Source organism: Babylonia areolata, chromosome 30 (genome assembly GCF_041734735.1).
Source record: "Babylonia areolata isolate BAREFJ2019XMU chromosome 30, ASM4173473v1, whole genome shotgun sequence".
In the NCBI taxonomy this organism is placed as follows: Eukaryota; Metazoa; Mollusca; class Gastropoda; order Neogastropoda; family Buccinidae; genus Babylonia; species Babylonia areolata.
Window position 1 is genome coordinate 2043311 of NC_134905.1, and position 21430 is coordinate 2064740.

A 21430-nucleotide genomic window follows, 5' to 3' on the forward strand; every position below is an offset into this window, starting at 1 on the left:
CTAAATGAGCGGCGTGGGAGTAATGCCACTGAAACGTTGCAGATGATGGGGCAGCAAAAAAAAACACACACAAAAAAACAACAACAACAACAACAAAAAAACTCTCAATGCTTGACAACTCCTTAATCACTGATGACTGTACCATGACAGCTGTGTTTCCATTCAGACCGAACAAATTCCCACAAAGTATCTTGACAGGCAAAATTACATGGAAATCATAACTACCAAGTTCAGTCAAACAGCAAACCATGTGCCACAACACAGGACTAACTCTCTATGCTCCCAGTGTTTTCTAACCCGTTAACCACATTACAATGTATTTTCCCACTTTGTCTGAACAAAGTAAACCACTGGCACATAACACAACTCCTACACATGTCATCACAACTACCAACAAGTCAAACATGTGTCCCATAACATCTTGCTGTTATCCCCACGTGCATACACACATGAAAAATCCTCAACACACACTGACACAGTGTTAGCCTGTCGATGTGTTCATTTCAAATTTAACCGTCACCATCGTATTTACAAACTAGGTAGACAATACATCAAAAATACATCAAAACCTGTATTAATAGTAGCTAAACCAAAGCAAGGCAGACAATACATAAAAAATGCATCAAAACCTGTATTAAAAGTAGCAAAACCAAAGCACTCTACACACCTGCTACACATATACTATCTCTTTGGCTTCACAAAACTCAGTGTTTACATTGTTCCCACAGTTGACATACCACTGACATACCACTGGGCAACATCAGTACCAAACATTATCATTGATATGACCAAGACACATCACCGTTTAAGCCGGACGTGATATCCTAAGTCATACATTGTAACAAAATAGCATCATACTATTGGGCGTGGGGGTGGGCGTGGGGGGTTACTCAAAAGGACACCGACCTATTCCACTGAGTGACGATATCTAGCCTTAACCCCTTCCCTTCTGTCTGTCCCCATAAGAAGCAAATCACACACATTGGCTGTGCTCTGACACAAACCATGCTTTCTGAACGAAACACAGATTCGTTACATTTAAACCTGCATAACCAAATCAGCTAGCATGCTGTTTCAATACTCTTGTGACACAACATCACATTTCCACTGACACTATGTTTCCCAGCAAATCTGTTGTCAACATGGCATAAAACAATCACAAGTAGTGCACTTAAAACCCAGACTAGTCAGTATCAGTTCATCTTGCTAAGTGTAGACACAAACACCATTAACTAGCACTGCAGCAAGTCTTTACCAGATAAGCTTCATGCATCCTGAACAGTCCCTCATTTAGATTCCTTTGATTTGAATGTCTTGGGTTTACTGACATAGGCAGGGCACCAAAACTCTCGGGATAAATGATAACTGAGGCCAGTTAACCAAAGTAAAACAGACTCTATAATCAGTATAATAAAAAACAAAACAAAAAACAATATCAATGAAATACAAAATGGATCACAGTAATAAAAACTAGTTACCAAAATGCAGACATGAGTATTACAGAATAACCACCAAAGCAAATAACATACTTAAGAACAGAGATCACTTCAGTGTTACAAAAAGAAATGGAAGCAAAGAAGGAAAAAAAAAAGAAGAAGTAGAAACCACACTCAAACACAAGGGGTACATGAACAACCACCCGTTCATTGTCAACACGGGTGTTGATTTCATTGTCCACAAGACCCACTCTCAGAGACTTTCTGATTCACCACCAACACAGGTCGTGCCCTTCCTGCTATGTCACCTATTCTCAAATGGGGAGGAGGCAGTGGGGGAGTGAGGGGTGGGGGGGTGGGGGTGGGTGGGGGGGGGGGTGGGGGGCGGTCAAAAGATCTTACCATCATCTTACCACACTACCTATCCCACCAGCCAAGCCCAAAATTCTCAGACAGTTTATATACTATTTACCAAACGTGTGTATACAGAAAAAAATACAATGCAATTCAATGCAATGCAACACAATACGATACGATGCAATGCAATACAAAACAATACAGTATGATGCAATGCAATTCAATATGATGCACATGAGAGAGAGAGAGAGAGAGAGAGAGAGAGAGAGAGAGAGAGTGCGTGTGCGTGCGTGCGTGTGTGAACGAGATGAAAACAAAGAGTGAAGGAAAGTCTTCAAGCACAGATTTATATTTCTGTTTTGCACGGTTAGTGTGTCGCTGACAGATGATGTACCAGGACGAACTACACTGAAGTGGTTGTGAAAACACTTCTTTTTTGCCTTCAGTATTTTTTTTTCGCTCTGTGAAAAGTAGTTATGCAGGGTTGTCCTTACCACGATATGCACGATTTCCTTTCGCCACCCTCACTCTTCCACAGTGGTAAGGGGCCTAAGTGGTCCGTGTTTCCCGTCATTTGACATGGGCACCGTGGCTTTTCAGCATTTTTACAATGTCACTGCGGCCTCTCTCGGCAGCACAAGTAAGTGCTGTGAGGCCACCATTGCTGTGTGCATTAACGTCAGCGCTGTATTCCAGCAGCAGTTTGGCTGTGTTGATGTGACCGCCAATGACAGCCCACACCAGTGTTGTGCACCCAGCACTGTTCTTTGCGTTGACGTCAGCGCCGTGTTCCAGCAGCAGTTTGGCTGTGTCAGCGTGACCGTGATAGACTGCACACATCAGTGGTGTACACCCAGCACTGTCCTTTGTGTTGACGTCAGCGCCGTGTTCCATCAGCAGTTTGGTTGTGTCGGCGTGACCTCCAATGACAGTATACATCAGTGGTGTGTGCCCAGCACTATCCTTTGTGTTGACGTCAGCGCTGTGTTCCATCAGCAGTTTGGCTATGTTGGCGTGACCTCCTCTGACAGCCCACATCAGTGGTGTCCACCCATCACTGTTCTTTGTGTTGACGTCAGCACCGTGTTCCAGCAGCAGTTTGGCTGTGTCAGCGTAACCTCTTTCAACAGCCCACATCAGTGGTGTGCACCCAGCACTGTCCTTTGTGTTGACGTCAGCATCGTGTTCCATCAGCAGTTTGGCTGTGTCAGCATGACCTCTTCTGATAGCATACATCAGTGGTGTGCGCCCAGCACTGTCCTTTGTGTTGACGTCAGCGCCGTGTTCCAGCATCAGTTTGGCTGTGTCCGTTTGACCTCCTCTGACTGCACACATCAGTGGTGTGTGCCCAGCACTATTCTTTGTGTTGACGTCAGCGCCGTGTTCCAGCATCAGTTTGGCTGTGTCCGTTTGACCTCTTCTGACAGCATACATCAGTGATGTCCACCCAGCACTGTTCTTTGTGTTGATGTCAGCGCCGTCTTCCATCAGCAGTTTGGCTATGCGGGTGTGACCTGTCATGACAGCACACATCAGTGGTGTGCATCCAGAACTGTCCTTTGTGTTGATGTCAGCACTGTGTTCCAGCAGCAGTTTGGCTGTGTCAGCGTAACCTCTTTCAACAGCCCACATCAGTTGTGTGCACCCATCACTGTTCTTTGTGTTGATGTCAGCGCCGTGTTCCATCAGCAGTTTGGCTGTGTCTGTGTGACCTCCAATGACAGAACACATCAGTGGTGTGCGCCCAGCGCAGTCCTTTGTGTTGATGTCAGCACCATGTTCCATCAGCAGTTTGGCTGTGTCGGTGTGACCTTCTCTGACAGCCCAGATCAGTGGTGTCCACCCATCACTGTTCTTTGTGTTGACGTCAGCACCGTGTTCCATCAGCAGTTTGGCTGTGTCCGTGTGACCTCCTCTGACTGCACACATCAGTGGTGTGTGCCCAGCACTATTCTTTGTGTTGATGTCAGCACCGTGTTCCATCAGCAGTTTGGCTGTGTCCGTGTGACCTCCTCTGACTGCACACATCAGTGGTGTGTGCCCAGCACAATTCTTTGTGTTGATGTCAGTGCCGTGTTCCATCAACAGTTTGGCTGTGTCGGCGTGACCTCCTCTGACAGCACACATCAGTGGTGTGTGCCCAAGAATGTCCTTTGCGTTGACGTCAGCGCCGTGTTCCATCAGCAGTTTGGATGTGTTGGTGTGACCTCCTCTGCCAGCCCACATCAGTGGTGTGCACCCATCACTGTCCTTTGCATTGACGTCAGCCCCAGCCCGAAGAAGGAGACGGGTGATGTCAGCTGAAGCAGTGTGTGCGGGGCACTTACAAACAAAGTGCAGAGCTGTACTTCCTTCCCCTGTCGTGCTGGTGACATCTGCCTGATGCTGAATCAGTAATTCCACTGTACGCACCATACCGTTTTCACATACATAGTGCAGTGGAGTGTGGAGCATGAAGACGTTATGAAAGAGGGAAAATTCCGATGGTGGTGCACGAACATTGACATCTGCACCAAGTTCAATGTACAGTTCAGCGATGTCTTCACGTCCTTCAGAACACGCCACCAGCAGACCTGTCCTTCCTTCACTGTCCTTGTCGTTCACGCTGGTCATACCCTGGAGCAGGAGGAGCTGCATTTCTACCTTGTCAAGGTCACACATACTTCTGGAGACTTGGTCAACGCTTCTGTAATTTTTCTTTGAAATCAGTGAACGCTTGGTGTGAGCCAGATGATACGGTGTCACACCTTGCCTGTTTTGCTGAGTAATGACTGCACCAGCTTTCAGAGACAGTCGTACAGCTGACAACAGCCCACTGAGTACAGCAACGTGAAGGAGGGAGTTGCCGTCTCGGTCTGTGTCACTCACCTGTCTGTCTGTCAGCAGTCGGAACACCAGGTACCAGTGATGCCTGTCCTTCACCTGGAGCTGCACGTTGTCATGGGTTACCTGCACTGTGACCACACCAGGTGGAATGGGCATGGAGGGATCACAGAGGTACTGCAGTCTCTGTTCTGCTGATCCTGTTCCTCTGATGGTGTTCACTTGTTTCTTTGTATCTCTTGTCAGACACTGACCTTCCGTGAGTAATGGAAAGTTCATGACGCATTCTGGATGTTGGAACTGTTCCGGGTTTAACGTTGTGTGAAGGAAAGACTGAAGTCTGCATTCTGAGCTCTGTGTCAAATGATCAAAGAGTGAACAGGCCATCATGAAACGAGTGGACAGTTTTTTGTTTGCCTGTATCTTTGACAGACACCAGCGAGTCAGGTGGGGAGACGGGTGAAAGGCAGACCAGTAGACAAGCGGTAGTTTATGCACAGGATCCACGGCATCCAACAGTTGATTGATCCTCTTGCTGTCCTTTGCACAGTAGTTGTCCAGCTCCTGCAGAAACTGGGGACACTGAAGGGAAGGGTGCTGGGAGATGTGCAGCAGGTTGCCTTCAGTGATCAATGTGTAGATCCTCTCCGCCAGTGACTGGCAGTCATCTGAACAGAGTTTTGTGTCCGTGGAGCTGCGTGTGACTGATCCAAGAGTGACATATACTTTTGAAGGCAGACCCCCAGGCATGTTCACCACTGTCGTGTGCACGTACTGCACGAGAAATGGCGGGTCACAGACCCTCAGCATTGTAGGAAATCGGAAGAAGCTACCCAGAGCCAGGCAGGCAGCTTCGTACAGAACACGACTGGAAAACGTTCCTTCTGACAGTACGTACCCATGCAGGACGTCTTCATATTTTGCCAGTGTGTCATCGTCGATCTTTGAAAACCCAAGCTCTTTCAGATAGGGTGCAGCTGTTGACAGATTGTGCAAGAAGTGAGACACCCCCTTCATAGTCAGTGCAAACACTGCAGCAAAGATGGTTCCATGGGTGTTGTCTTCAATCATCTCTGTCAGTAACTGTGCATGGGCCACAGCAGGTGTCAAAAATATGGCAGTGGGATCCTCTGATGAACTCCACTTCTTCACCATATAATCACAGCACCACGGAAAAACAGGACCACTTGCATCTTTTTCTAGAATTTCCTCCACAATCCGACGTTGTCTCTCAGTTTCAAGACGAAGTTTGTCCAGATAGAAATAGAGAAATTTCTCCTTGACATGTTCTGGCAAAGTGCCTGGCAGATGCACAACAGCATTAACATCCCTCAGAGGACTCTTCGACTTTTCCAGCCATCGGAATTGACGCAGCACGTGTGGGTAGACTGTAATCAGCAGCTTGCATGTTCCTTCTTTCACCAACAACATTGCACAACCCATAATGTTCTCCCATCTGGTGTGCTGTTCTTCGTTCAGCCAAACCTTGCCAAAGAGTCCATCCAGCAGCACTACGCAAGGCCTGTCCTGCCCAATATGAGAGTCCCACTCACCAATCTGTCGGAAGATGTACGGTTTAAACCCCTGTGAACTGAAACGTCGTAGAAGAGCGTGTGCTGTGAAGGTCTTACCGCAGCCAGGGGGCCCGCTCAGAATCACACATCCAGCTTTCTTGAGGCTGTAATCAGCCTCTTCCATGGCGTGTGTGCGCACGTACTCAGAGCGTTCGCTGTCTATGGTCATTTCGCTGTTTCCTGAAATAAATCAACAACCAAAGACATTCTTAAAAATACGGTCATTGGTTTGAAAACCACATGACCAACAGATATACTCAGAAACTGGGAATGTCTGCATCATGTTGAGAATTTAACCAAGAACAAGCCTCGTTATAGATAAACAACATAACCACATTCTGAATCACTCAAATAAGTAGTTAATCATCTACTTCCTTACCTCTTCATTCATCTCGGTGCTAGTGAAATAATCGTCCATTGACATAGTGTGTGACAAACAGTGGCTTTCTTGTTGTCCACCAAAAGGTGTAGTCATAAGCTGGATGGAGAAAACAGAAAAGCTGAACCTTGACAGAGATGGCAACAAACTCTGGAAACTCACCACAGCCATGAACAATGAAGAGACAAGGTCAGCGCCTGTCACACTTCAAAAAGACCAGGAGATGGTGACAGGGAGAGAGGCAGCAAACTGCTTCATAGACAGCTATGAGCAGATCAGCAACATCAATGTGTCAGAGGACAGAAAACAACAAGTCCATGATGAAATGGAGAATCATCAGGATGTTCAAGACCAACCTGAATATATGGACAGACCTTTCAAACCGAAAGAGTTTGAAGAACCCATAAAGTCTTTACAGGACAAAAAATCTCCAGGTCCTGACAAAATCACCAATAAAATGCTAAAACACCTTGGCACCAAAGCAAAGACCAAACTCCTTGCTCTCTTCAACAACAGCTGGAAGACGGGGCATGTTCCACAGAGTTGGCGAGAAGCTGACATGGTGCCCATCCACAAGAAGGGCAAAGACAGAGCCAGGGCTGATAGTTATCGCCCCATCAGCCTCACCAGCTGCGTGGGCAAGCTCCTAGAGCGTATGATCAACTCGCGTCTAGTTTGGCACCTGGAGAAGAACAACATCATCACTCCAGAGCAGGAAGGCTTCCGCCAACATCATTCCACTGAGGACCAAGTGACCTACATAGCCCAGAAGATCGAGGATGGCTTCCAGGACAAACAGCATACACTGACGGTGTGGATAGACATGGAAAAGGCGTACGACAAAGTCTGGAAGGATGGCCTCCAGTGGAAGCTTCAGAAGAGTGGTGTGACTGGTGGTATGTACCAGTGGATCTCGCAGTACCTGAAAAATAGGAAGGCCCGAGTCCATGTCAATGGAGCATACAGTCGGAAGAAGACACTGAGAGAACGAGTTCCTCAAGGAGGTGTCCTCAGCCCCACACCATTCCTCGTCTTTAACAACAACATCGTCAAAGATATGCCACGCGAAGTTCAGGGAGCCATCTATGCAGACGTCTTGTCCTATGGTGCTCGGAAGAACACCTCACAACCACCAACTATAGACTACAGCAGGTGCTGAATGTTCTCGAAAGCTGGACTAAACAGTGGCTGGTGACAATTAATGCCAAAAAGACCACTTACACTGTTTTCAGCCTCTCACCCAAAGAACAAAAGGCCAACATGCGCATCAATGGACAAACTCTGCTTGCTGAGAACAACCCCACTTACCTGGGAATCACTTTTGACAAACGCCTGACGTGGAAGAAGCAAGCAGAGAAAGCAGAATCAAGAGCAAAAGTACGACTTGCCCTCATGTAGAAGCTGGCAGGAACAACATGGGGCACAGACAACACGAACCTCAGGAGGCTGTGCACTGGTAGAGTCAGGCCAGTGCTGGAGTATGGCATGACTGCATGGGGCACTACGGCCATGTCCAACTCTGAACGGGTCAGTAAGGTTCAGAATCAAGCTACCCATATCATCACAGGGGCCATGAGGTCTACACCAATTCAGGAGCTTGAAACCATCACAGAGCTCCAGCCCCTTGACGACAGCAGAGACGCCAAACTCCTGACCCAGGCTGCCAAGTTCAAGAGGTTGCAAGGCCACCCCATGAAGGACAGACTGTCCCAGCCAACAAAAGGACGCTGAAGAGAGGGAGTTTCATACAAAAGAGCAGGATCCTAGAACGGCAACATCAGGATATCCTTGACCATGCCCCCAAAGTGATACCCCGGTGTCTTGCAGTCCCTGCCTGGAGCGAAGGAACCCCTCCCCTCATCCAGTGCAGCATCCCTGGTGTTGGCCCCAAAGATTCCCAAAGCGGCCCTGAAAGAAAGTCCCTCACCCTTGAACACCTCCACACCCAGTTCCCCAAAGAGTTCCAGACTCATGTCTACACTGACGGCTCTGCGGCAGATGCCATTTGGAACAGACGGACAGGAGTCTATGTTCAGTATCCAGGAGGCAGAGAAGAAAAGATCTGCCTCGCTACCGGCCTGTACTCCACCAGTTACAGAGCCGAAGCAGAAGCCTTGAAAACAGCAGCAGCCTGCATCGAGGTCAGCCCCTATGCCAGCCACAACGTTGTCTTCCTGACTGACGCCCTGTCCATCTTGCAGGCCCTTTGGTCCAACAGAGATCCAGAACTCAACGATCTGTCCTCCTCTCTCGCCTCCCTCTGCATAAGTCACACAGTCACCCTGCAGTGGATTCCTTCCCACTGCAACGTGCTTGGCAACGAAGACTCAAGACAGGCTACAACCGCCTGAAACACCACCTATACACGAAATTCCGTATCGGCGACACAGAGCAGTGCCCCTGCAGAAAGGCAGCCAGACAACAGAACATCTGCTGCAGTCCTGCCCGCTCCACCAAAAGCTCTGAGAGAAAACCTGGCCCGACCCAATCCCAGTGGCCCGGAAGCTCTACGGAGGACTGGAGGACCTTCGATGTACTGCCACCTTTGTCGAGGAGACGGGGGAATCCATCTGATAAATGACGAACGAGACAACATTCTGGTGGATGTCAATTTTAAGAGGGGGTCGTTGTGGAGGGTCTTATTATCATTATCATTATTATATTAATATTATTATTAACAGTATTATTATCATTATTACGGAAGCATGTACCTGCTAGAAAGTTCGTTTCCATCTCATTACATTGACGGCGTGAGTCATCGTCCAGCTGGTTCATGACATCTGAAACAAACACGTGTCTACATGGCCACATGAACAAAAGCAGTACAGCACACGCAGATCATCCCTAAACTGAGGCTTACCGAATGATAGCGTAGATTTAATCATCCCTAAAGTGAGGCTTACCGAATGATAGCGTAGATTTAATCATCCCTGAACTGAGGCTTACCGAATGATAGCGTAGATTTAATCATCCCTGAATTGAGGCTTACCGAATGATAGCGTAGATTTAATCATCTCTGAATTGAGGCTTACCGAATGATAGCGTAGATTTAATCATCTCTAAAGTGTTGATTATTGAATGATAACATGGATATGATTATCTCTAAATTGTGGCTTACTGAACAGTAGCGCAGACATAATATCTGAACAGTGGCTTACTGAATGATAACATAGATATAATCATCTCTGAACTGTGATTTACTCAAATTAATGATAACGTAGATATAATCATCTCTGAACTGTGGTATACTAAATCATAGCATAGACATAATAACCTCTAAACTGTGGCTTTCTAAATTATATCTCTGAACTGGGTTAAGCTAAATGATTAACTCTAAACTGTGGTAAGTGAAATGATTTCGAAAACATAATTATTTCTAAACAGTGGTAAACTAAATGGTAGTGTAAGTAATTATGGTCATCTTTTCTCTAAACTGTGGTTCATCTTTTCTCTAAACTGTGGCACACGAAACGGTGGCGTGAATATAATCGTTTCAAAATTGTGTCAAAGTAAATGGGAGCATAGACGTAATCATTTCTAATCTTTCTCACCCCCCAATTCCCCAATACAATGCAAAACCATACGTTCGTTATGCGAAACAATATATTGTGTTGTTTTGTACTGCACTGCACTGCACTGTATTGTATTGTATTGTATTGTATTGTATTGTATTGTATTACTTTTTATCACCACATATTTTTCCGTATAAAATTCAGGATGCCACAGTGTGGCGCCACCTATTATTTTATGTCTACAAGTGTAATCATTTCACAATCAAAGTGGATTTTCCCAAACAATTTTGCCAGGGACAAATATTTTGCTGCCGTGAGTTCTTTAACGTGCGGTACGTCGCACAGGGTCTCCATTCATCGTCTGGCCTGAATGACTGAGACACTTTTTTTCAAAGTCCAGTGAAGGAGAGAGTACGAGTGAACATTCTGGCGTGACCAGGGGATTCAAACACAAGGGCTCTGGATCGCTTACTGCTGACTGAAGCCACTGTTCCACATACCTTGCACAGCAGAATGTGCAGTCCTGTTGACACTGAGAGGAGCTTGGATGACGTCATCTCGGACACTTCCTGTTGACATGGTGTCGTCATTGGTGTCTGTCGATGCGTCATCTTGGCTGTAGTCTTTTGACGTAGCCATGTTCCTGAAACATTGGTATATATCAGTTAACTGACCATTGATTGATTCAAATGAATGAGTAATCAGACAGAAGCTCCGTCAAACTGTAAAGAAGAATTGATAACAACAACAATTCATTGTATAGCACTTTCAAACCTCTCAAAGTGCTTTACAACATTACAACACGTCAGTCAGATACAACTAACAACGCCCCCGCGCGCACGTGCACACTCACACTCACACACACACAGCGAGCGAGATGGATAAATATATATATAGATTTATAGATACAGATAGATACATAATGTTCTACGAAACCAGTCTGTCATCAATAAATGTTTGCAAGCACAAATAAAGTCACGGATGGGCACACACACACACACACACACACACACACACACACACACACACACACACCACATAAACACACACACACACACACACACACACACACACACACACACACACAGTGACTTTCGAGTTGTGAACAGTTATTTCTGGAGGGACATGCAGAATTGGTCGACATTAGCTTTCCCGATCTATAAAAAATGAAGTCCACTAATGAAATCCTTTCCTTCGGGGATGGTGTAGGGGAGAGGAAGGAGGGTATCGATTACATTATTACCCTCGTGATCGGTTTGATGTTGTTGATTTGTTGTTGTTGTTGTTGTTGTTTTAGCAAAATGAACAAGAGCTGGATATAAACGGAATTCCCTGACATTCTATTTATAAACATTTTGCGGTCAAAGAACACAAAGTTGGATTTTTGTTGTTTTGTTTCTGTAGACTTAAGCTTTACGTACTTGTCTGTGCTTTGAAACCATTGAACTTCAATCAGCAAAATAAAAGAACGATTCAATGCTGTGTATAGATGTAAGACAGACAATGACATAGACACACCACTTGGGCCCACAAGTTCAATGCAGCCACCTTGAACATACCGTGTTCGTTTTCGGGAAACCCCGCTATGCGTGGTCACAAGCGCAAGTTGAAAAACAGCTACCATTGATTTATACTTTTTTTTAAATATTTTTTTAGAAGATTCTATAAATATATATATAAGCTTTGGAAGAGAACTTTTTTCTTTTAAATGTGATCATTACGCGACAACATTAACGTCTTTTGCATGAATAGTTTCAACTTTTTTCGTATACAGGCAAACCATTTCCAATTTTATCAAGTTATTTATCTCAATCCTATCTTAAAACAGCTTTGTTCCATAAATACACTTTATTTTCTGGTTCGCACATATCGAACAATGGACTTTTGTACTTGTATATGGACAACAAACCAGTCTTGTGTATTGCAGTTATCAGTATTAACAGAAGAAGGATAAAAGTTAAACAAAAGAAAAGACGCCAATTAAAAAAAAAAAGTATGTATAAAACAGTTAGGAGGCGATTGTCAACGGTGTAGGCCTATTTCCCCAAGGAAGAAATCTCCGCCATTTTTGTCTTCGTGTCGAAACGCCCACAACACCTGTCGTACTGTGTATGATCTACATCGAGTCAAAATCATTCCCAAACTCACCTACCTCTGTGTCGCGTCGGGCTGAGTTCAAACCTTATGAATCACACAGACCACCACGTTCTTCGAAGCTGGAACAGAAAATAAAACAACTCTAACCTGCTCCACTGAGTTTGGAGTTCAAGCGAGCAAGGTCGCAATGGTGTCCTCCCCCCAGACAGAGCCGGAAATGAGTTGTATCAGTTTGGTTTCGGTTTTGTATGGGAAAATCAAGGTGTGCAAGATGTCAAATTATTTTTGTGTGACCTTAAAAATAGACTGATTGCGTGCAGATGGAAGAGTGGAATTTTCATGTGAATACTAGTGATAGGTTTTGCGTATATAGGACATTTTGTACTGGTCATGACGTTAAGATTTACCTACGTATGAACTTAGACAGACGCTTAAAATTTATTATGACAAGATTTCGTTTTGGTATTTCAGAAATTTTTCAGCATTATTATCGTTACAGGAAACATTCTGCAGTTGATTTAATGTGTCTGTTGTGCAAAAGTGGAAATGAAGATGAGTTGCATTTTGTTTTATGTTGTCCTGCTTTGACCAGTTTGAGAGTAGGATATATCCCACCTGCTTTTTATAGATATCCCAGTCAATTTCGTTTAAGTCTACTTCTAGCATCTGAAAAAGAAAGCGTCATAAGGAATTTGTCAGTATACTTGTACAAGGCATTGCATTTCAGATCTGTTGCAACTTCATGATTTTCTTCAGTGGCTGTGCTTGTTTATGTATTGTACCGCTTCATGAGGGGCAGTGGCCTTTATATGAATAAAACATCCGTATCCGTATCCGTATCCGTATCTCTCTGTGTTGTGCAAACAAGTATAAAAAGAAAAAGTATCTATCAACTATCTAAAATAAAACACTTTTTACATTGTCGCAGATTATTTTTTAATGCTGATGTCGAATCCCACATTAATTACGCATCAACATTATGGGATTCAGCTGGTGAAATTACTCTGAAACCTCATTTTAGTCTCCACGGGCGAGCATTAAAATGAGTTCTATAATCCTCATCAATAAATCCTTCTGATTACAGAGCACCACAGGCTGCCTTCCTGGGTAGAGCCGACTGACGGCTGCCACTGGGCGCTCATCATTCGTTTCCTGTGTAATTCAATCAGGCTTCAGTTACATACACATACACACTCAGACATAGATGGAACATTTTACGTGTGTGACTGTTTTGTTTATTCACCCCCGACATGCAGGCAGCCATTCTCCGTTTTCGGGAGTGTGCATACTGGGTATGTAGCGGAATCAGTTCTCAAATGAATCGCTTCTGAACATAAAGCTTTATAAAAACAAAACAAAAAATAAAAGTAGGCATTGTCATTGTTCCAAACAATTCTTTTCTATAGTTTGATTGTCCAATACTTAACATTCACAGATGTATTTTCACAAGGAAAGACTACATGGTCTCAGTCTACTCTTTCTGTGATATACAGTTCACAAGAATCGTAAACTATGGACAAAAGTTCTCTCTCTCTCTCTCTCTCTCTCTCTCTCTCTCTCTCTCTGTGTGTGTGTGTGTGTGTGTGTGTGTGTGTCTGTCTGTCTGTGTGTTATTAGTTACATGAAACATATGTTTAAGCGTATCATATTGTTAGTAGAGGAAGCATGAATATAATCAATCAGTGTAGAAGTAGAAGTAATCCATGTGGGTGTGTCAAAAAGCTGATTCTTTCGTTTATTTATTCATGGTCTGTTCACCTAAGATGATGATATTAGACTGCTGCTCTGATTGAGCATATTCTGCGTCCTCTACTAACAATATAATATGCTTACACATATGTTTCATGTAACTAATAACACACACACACACACACACACACACACACACACACACACACACACACAGATTCAGATTCAGATGTTTATTCAGATAAAGGCCTTGGCCCCATACTGAAGGGGCTAATACAAAGGAACATAATACATAATTTTCATTAACAAAGGTAACAGTTAACAGAAATAAGGTCTGCAAACGAATATTAAGAGACTGCAGTGCGCAGCCTCTTGCTAGCTTCATAAATATACTTAGCTAAATTAAAAAGAACTGTCTCATTTCTTGTTGACAATAACATATTTAGCCTAAAATGACATGGTTCTGCATAATACTTCGAATTAATTAATTTCACTCTGAGATCATGAAAAGCAGGGCAACAAAACAAAAAATGGATTTCATCTTCTTTAGCCTGATTGCATAAGCGGCACAAAAGTTCCTGTTCTCTTACGTTTCTGTATCTAAAACAATGGCAAGCAATATCAGAGACACCTAATCTAAATTTGCTTAAAGCACTCTTTACATATCTATTCATCTTTATTCCAATGTAAGGTTCTATCATGTGCGTTGTCTTGAAAAATCTATACTGTGCAAATCTATCACTGTTATACATATGGTCATGCCAGTCCTGCCATCTACAATCAATTAATCTTGGTTTAAAACATTTCAAGAATCCTGAGATACATTGAACACCCTGATTATCCCAAACAAACGCAAATCCGTATGAATTTAGACATTTTCGTATGTTAGAAGCCCATGTCTTCTTACTGTTACTATCTAAGTTTCGCAATAACTTGTAAGCCTTAAAAGGCAATCTAAATTCATCCATTCTTATCAGTTTAAGCCAGTATTTTATACATTTCACATACGAGTTCAAATAAATTGGATACCTACCCAGTTCTCCGTAAACAAAATCATTAGGTGTTCGGTGGTCTACATTTAAAAAACTCTTCATGGCATACACATGCACCTTTTTCTATTATTACATTATTTTCCAACGCCCATATTTCTGCTCCATATTGCAGGATTGGCTGCACCTGAGCATCAAACAACTTAGAAAAAACAACAAATGAATTACAATCCAATTTATACAAAATATGAAGGATAACCACAACAGCCTTTTTTGCCCTGTTTGCAATATCACAACATGCGAAACCAAAACTAAGTTTTGTTGTAAAATAAATACCAAGATATTTGTAAGCATTAACCACAACCATTTTTTCATTCCCATACATCCATCTCTCGCTACGTGCCAGATAGCCTCCTTTACGAAACACAATAATGTTTGTCTTATTCATATTTACTCTAAGCTCTAATCTAGTTGCTGCTGAATACAAGCTGTTCAATTGTCTGTGAAGACCAACTACCTTTGTAGATAATAAAATAATATCATCTGCAAAAAGCAACAAAAACAATTCCACAAGATCAAAAGTCACTCCATGACGACCATTTTCAATTATCTCTAAAGCTAACTCGTTGATAAATAAAGAAAACAAAACCGGGCTGCACACGTCACCTTGCTTACATTGTTCCCACAGTTGACACACCACTGACATACCACTAGGCAACATCAGTACCAAACATTATCATTGATATGACCAAGACACATCACCGTTTAAGCCGGACGTGATATCCTAAGTCATACATTGTAACAAAATAGCATCATACTATTGGGCGTGGGGGTGGGCGTGGGGGGTTACTCAAAAGGACACCGACCTATTCCACTGAGTGACGATATCTAACCTTAACCCCTTCCCTTCTGTCTGTCCCCATAAGAAGCAAATCACACACATTGGCTGTGCTCTGACACAAACCATGATTTCTGAACGAAACACAGATTCGTTACATTCAAACCTGCATAACCAAATCAGCTAGCATGTCTCAATACTCTTGTGACACAACATCACATTTCCACTGACACTATGTTTCCCAGCAAATCTGTTGTCAACATGGCATAAAACAATCACAAGTAGTGCACTTAAAACCCAGGCTAGTCAGTATCAGTTCATCTTGCTAAGTGTAGACACAAACACCATTAACTAGCACTGTAGCTAGTCTTTACCAGATATATCACTCCCCAGATAAGCTTCATGCATCCTCAACAGTCCCTCATTTAGATACCTTTGATTTGAATGTCTTGGGTTTACTGACATAGGCAGGGCACCAAAACTCTCGGGATAAATGTAATAACTGAGGCCAGTTAACCAAAGTAAAACAGACTCTATAATCAGTATAATAAAAAAAAACAAAAAAACAATATCAATGAAATACAAAATGGATCACAGTAATAAAAACCAATTACCAAAATACAGACAACAGTATTACAGAATAACCACCAAAGCAAATAACATACTTAAGAACAGAGATCACTCAAGTGTTACAAAAAGAAATGGAAGCAAAGAAGGAAAAAAAAAGAAGAAGTAGAAACCACACTCAAACACAAGGGGTACATGAACAACCACCCGTTCATTGTCAACACGGGTGTTGATTTCATTGTCCACAAGACCCACTCTCAGAGACTTTCTGATTCACCACCAACACAGGTCGTGCCCTTCCTGCTATGTCACCTATTCTCAAATGGGGAGGGGGCGGTGGGGGAGTGAGGGGGAGGGGGGGTCAAAAGATCTTACCATCATCTTACCACACTACCTATCCCACCAGCCAAGCCCAAAATTCTCAGACAGGTTTACCAAACGTGTGTTTACAGAAAAAACAACAACAATGCAATTCAATGCAATGCAACACAATACGATACGATGCAATGCAATACAAAACAATACAATATGATACAATGCAATTCAATATGACGCACTGCAGTGCAATACAACAGAGAAATCGGCATGCTTCAGTCAGTTCAGCATTCAACTTAGTCCTTGTTTTCTAAATGGTAGTACCTGACGAAGAGGAACGTGTCCTTCCGTCCAACGCTATATTGTAGTCTGTGGTGGGCGTGTCCTGATGAAGAGGAACGTGTCCTTCCGTCCAACGCTATATTGCAGTCTGTGGTGGGCGTGTCCTGATGAAGAGGAACGTGTCCTTCCGTCCAACGCTATATTGTAGTCTGTGGTGGGCGTGTCCCGACGAAGAGGAACGTGTCCTTCCGTCCAACGCTATATTGCAGTCTGTGGTGGGCGTGTCACAGCAGCTTTCACCAACAGTCCACTGTGCAGTTGCTTTTTTTCTGCTTTTTTTCCTCGCAGATGATGAGGTCTGTATGTGTTCAATCAGGTGAGTACACTTATGTGCATGTGTGCGTGCGTGCGTACATGTGTGCGTGCGCGCGCACGCACGCACGCACGCGCGTGTATGTGTGTGTGAGAGAGTGTGTGTGTGTGTGTGAGCGCATCTTTGAGAGAGAGAGAGACAGAGACAGAGAGAGAGAGAGAGAGAGAGAGAGAGAGTGCGTGTGTGAACGAGATGAAAACGAAGAGTGAAGGACAGTCTTCAAGCACAGATTTATATTTCTCTGTTTTGCACGGTCAGTGTGTCGCTGACAGATGATGTACCAGGACGAACTACACTGAAGTGGTTGTGAAAATACTTCTTTTTTGTCTTCAGTATTTTTTTTTTTCGCTCTGTGAAAAGTAGTTATGCAGGTTTGTCCTTACCACGATATGCACGATTTCCTTTCGCCACCCTCACTCTTCTACAGTAGTAAGGGGCCTAAGTGGTCCGTGTTTCCCGTCATTTGACATGGGCACCGTGGCGTTTCAGCATTTTTACAATGTCACTGCGGCCTCTCCTGGCAACACATGTAAGTGCTGTGAGGCCACCTTTGCTGCGTGCGTTAACGTCAGCACCGTATTCCAGCAGCAGTTTGACTATGCAGGCGTCACCGCTTTCAACAGCCCACATCAGTGGTGTTTTCCCAGCACTGTCCTTTGCGTTGACGTCAGCACTGTGTTCCATCAGCAGTTTGGCTGTGTCAGTGTGACCTCTTTTGGCAGCATAAATCAGTGGTGTGTTCCCATCAATGTCCTTTGTGTTGACGTCAGCACCGTGTTCCAGCAGCAGTTTGGCTGTGTCGGCGTGACAGTGATAGACAGCATACATCAGTGGTGTGCGCCCAGCACAGTCCTTTGTGTTGATGTCAGAGCCATGTTCCAGCAGCAGTTTGGCTGTGTCAGTGTGACCTCTTCTGACAGCCCACATCAGTGGTGTCCACCCATCACTGTTCTTTGTGTTGACGTCAGCACCGTGTTCCATCAGCTGTTTGGCTGTGTCAGTGTGACCTCTTTCGGCAGCATACATCAGTGGTGTGCGCCCAGCACTGTCCTTTGTGTTGACGTCAGCACCGTGTTCCATCAGCAGTTTGGCTGTGTCAGTGTGACCTCTTCTGACAGCCCACATCAGTGGTGTGCACCCATCACTGTCCTTTGTGTTGACGTCAGCACCGTGTTCCATCAGCTGTTTGGCTGTGTCGGTGTGACCTCTTTCAACAGCCCACATCAGTGGTGTCCACCCATCACTGTCCTTTGTGTTGACGTCAGCACCGTGTTCCATCAGCTGTTTGGCTGTGTCAGTGTGACTTCTGACAGCCCACATCAGTGGTGTGCACCCATCACTGTCCTTTGTGTTGACGTCAGCACCGTGTTCCATCAGCTGTTTGGCTGTATCGGCGTGACCTTCTCTGACAGCCCACATCAGTGGTGTGCACCCATCACTGTCCTTTGTGTTGACGTCAGCGCCGTGTTCCATCAGCAGTTTGGATGTGTTGGTGTGACCTCCTCTGACAGCACACCACAGTGGTGTGTGCCCAGCACTGTCCTTTGCATTGACGTCAGCGCCGTGTTCCAGCAGCATTTTGGCTGTGTCAGCATGACCTCTTTCAACAGCCCACATCAGTGGTGTGTTCTTAGTACTGTCCTTTGCATTGACGTCAGCCCCAGCCCGAAGCAGGAGACAGGTGATGTCAGCTGAAGCAGTGTGTGAGGGGCACTTACAAGCAAAGTGCAGAGCTGTACTTCCTTCCCCTGTTGTGCTGGTGACATCTGCCTGATGCTGAATCAGGAGTTCCACTGAACGCACCATACCGTTTTCACATGCATAGTGTAGTGGAGTGTGGAGCTTAAAGACATTACGGTACCCAAAGACGGTAAATTTCAATGGTGGTGCAAGAACATTGACATCTGCACCAAGTTCAATGTACAGTTCAGCGATGTCTTCACGTCCTTCAGAACACGCCTCCAGCAGACCTGTCCTTCCTTCACTGTCCTTGTCGTTCACGCTGGTCATACCCTGGAGCAGGAGGAGCTGCATTTCTACCTTGTCAAGGTCACACATACTTCTGAAGACTTGGTCAACGCTTCTGTAATTTTTCTTTGAAATGAGTGAACTTTTGGTGCGAGTCAGATGATACGGTGTCACACCTTGCCTGTTTTGCTGAGTAATGACTGCACCAGCTTTCAGAGACAGCCGTACAGCTGACAACTGCGCACTTTCCACAGCAACGTGAAGGAGGGAGTTGCCGTCTCGGTCTGTGTCACTCACCTGTCTGTCTGTCAGCAGTCGGAACACCAGGTACCAGTGATGCCTGTTCTTCACCTGTAGCTGCACGTTGTCATGGGTTACCTGCACTGTGACCACATCAGGTGGAATGGGCATGGAGGGATCACAGAGGTACTGCAGTCTCTGTTCTGCTGATCCTGTTCCTCTGATGGTGTTCACTTGTTTCTTTGTATCTCTTGTCAGATACTGGCCTACCGTGAGTAATGGAAAGTTCATGGCGCATTCTGGATGTTGGAACTGTTCCGGGTTTAACGTTGTGTGAAGGAAAGACTGAAGTCTGCATTCTGAGCTCTGTGTCAAATGATCAAAGAGTGAACAGGCCATCAGCAAACGAGTGGACTGTTTTTTGTTTGCCTGTGGCTTAGACAGACACCAGCGAGTCAGGTGGGGAGACGGGTGAAAGGCAGACCAGTAGACAAGCGGTAGTTTATGCACAGGATCCACGGCATCCAACAGTTGATTGATCCTCTTGCTGTCCTTTGCACAGTAGTTGTCCAGCTCCTGCAGAAACTGGGGACACTGAAGGGAAGGGTGCTGGGAGATGTGCAGCAGGTTGCCTTCAGTGATCAATGTGTAGATCCTCTCCGCCAGTGACTGGCAGTCATCTGAACAGAGTTTTGTGTCCGTGGAGCTGCGTGTGACTGATCCAAGAGTGACATATACTTTTGAAGGCAGACCCCCAGGCATGTTCACCACTGGCGTGTGCACGTACTGCACGAGAAATGGCGGGTCACAGACCCTCAGCATTGTAGGAAATCGGAAGAAGCTACCCAGAGCCAGGCAGGCAGCTTCGTACAGAACACGACTGGAAAACGTTCCTTCTGACAGTACGTACCCATGCAGGACGTCTTCATATTTTGCCAGTGTGTCATCGTCGATGTTTGAAAACCCTAGCTCTTTCAGATGGGGTGCAGCTGTTGACAGATTGTGCAAGAAGTGAGACACCCCCTTCATAGTCAGTGCAAACACTGCAGCAAAGATGGTTCCATGGGTGTTGTCTGCAATCATCTCTGTCAGTAACTGTGCATGGGCCACAGCAGGTGTCAAAAATATGGCAGTGGGATCCTCTGATGAACTCCACTTCTTCACCATATAATCACAGCACCACGGAAAAACAGGACCACTTGCATCTTTGTCTAGAATTTCCTCCACAATCCGACGTTGTCTCTCAGTTTCAAGATGAAGTTTGTCCAGATAGAAATAGAGAAATTTCTCCTTGACATGTTCTGGCAAAGTGCCTGGCAGATGCACAACAGCATTAACATCCCTCAGAGGACTCTTCGACTTTTCCAGCCGTCGGAGTTGACGCAGCACGTGTGGGTAGATTGTGATCAGCAGCTTGCATGTTCCTTCTTTCACCAACAACATTGCACAACCCATAATGTTCTCCCATCTGGTGTGCTGTTCTTCGTTCAGCCAAACCTCGCCAAAGAGTCCATCCAGCAGCACTACGCTACGCCTGTCCTGCCCAATATGAGAGTCCCACTCACCAATCTGTCGGAAGATGTACGGTTTAAACCCCTGTGAACTGAAACGTCGTAGAAGAGCGTGTGCTGTGAAGGTCTTACCGCAGCCAGGGGGCCCGCTCAGAATCACACATCCAGCTTTCTTGAGTATGTAATCAGCCTCTTCCATGGCGTGTGTGCGCACGTACTCAGAGCGTTCGCTGTCTATGGTCATTTCGCTGTTTCCTGAAATAAATCAACAACCAAAGACATTCTTAAAAATACGGTCATTGGTTTGAAAACCACATAACCAACAGACATACTCAGAAACTGGGAATGTCTACATCATGTTGAGAATTTAACCAAGAACAAGCCTCGTTATAGATAAACAACATAACCACAATCTGAATCACTCAAATAAGTAGTTAATCATCTACTTCCTTACCTCTTCATTCATCTCGGTGCTAGTGA

At 44.8% G+C, this 21430-nt stretch overlaps 1 protein-coding gene across 1 annotated transcript in view; it reads right to left on the reverse strand.

Moving 5' to 3' along the window:
• LOC143275219 (uncharacterized) overlaps positions 1–21430 on the reverse strand; it is a 50462-nt gene that overhangs the window by 22912 nt on the left and 6120 nt on the right. The window contains exons 4-8 of the mRNA XM_076579195.1: positions 17692–21205; positions 12326–12373; positions 10582–10724; positions 9281–9349; positions 2366–6370 (exon numbers count right to left, since the gene is read on the reverse strand). Coding sequence (XP_076435310.1) covers positions 2366–6370; positions 9281–9349; positions 10582–10724; positions 12326–12373; positions 17692–21205 — 7779 coding nt within the window. The remainder of the gene's footprint in view (positions 1–2365; positions 6371–9280; positions 9350–10581; positions 10725–12325; positions 12374–17691; positions 21206–21430) is intronic.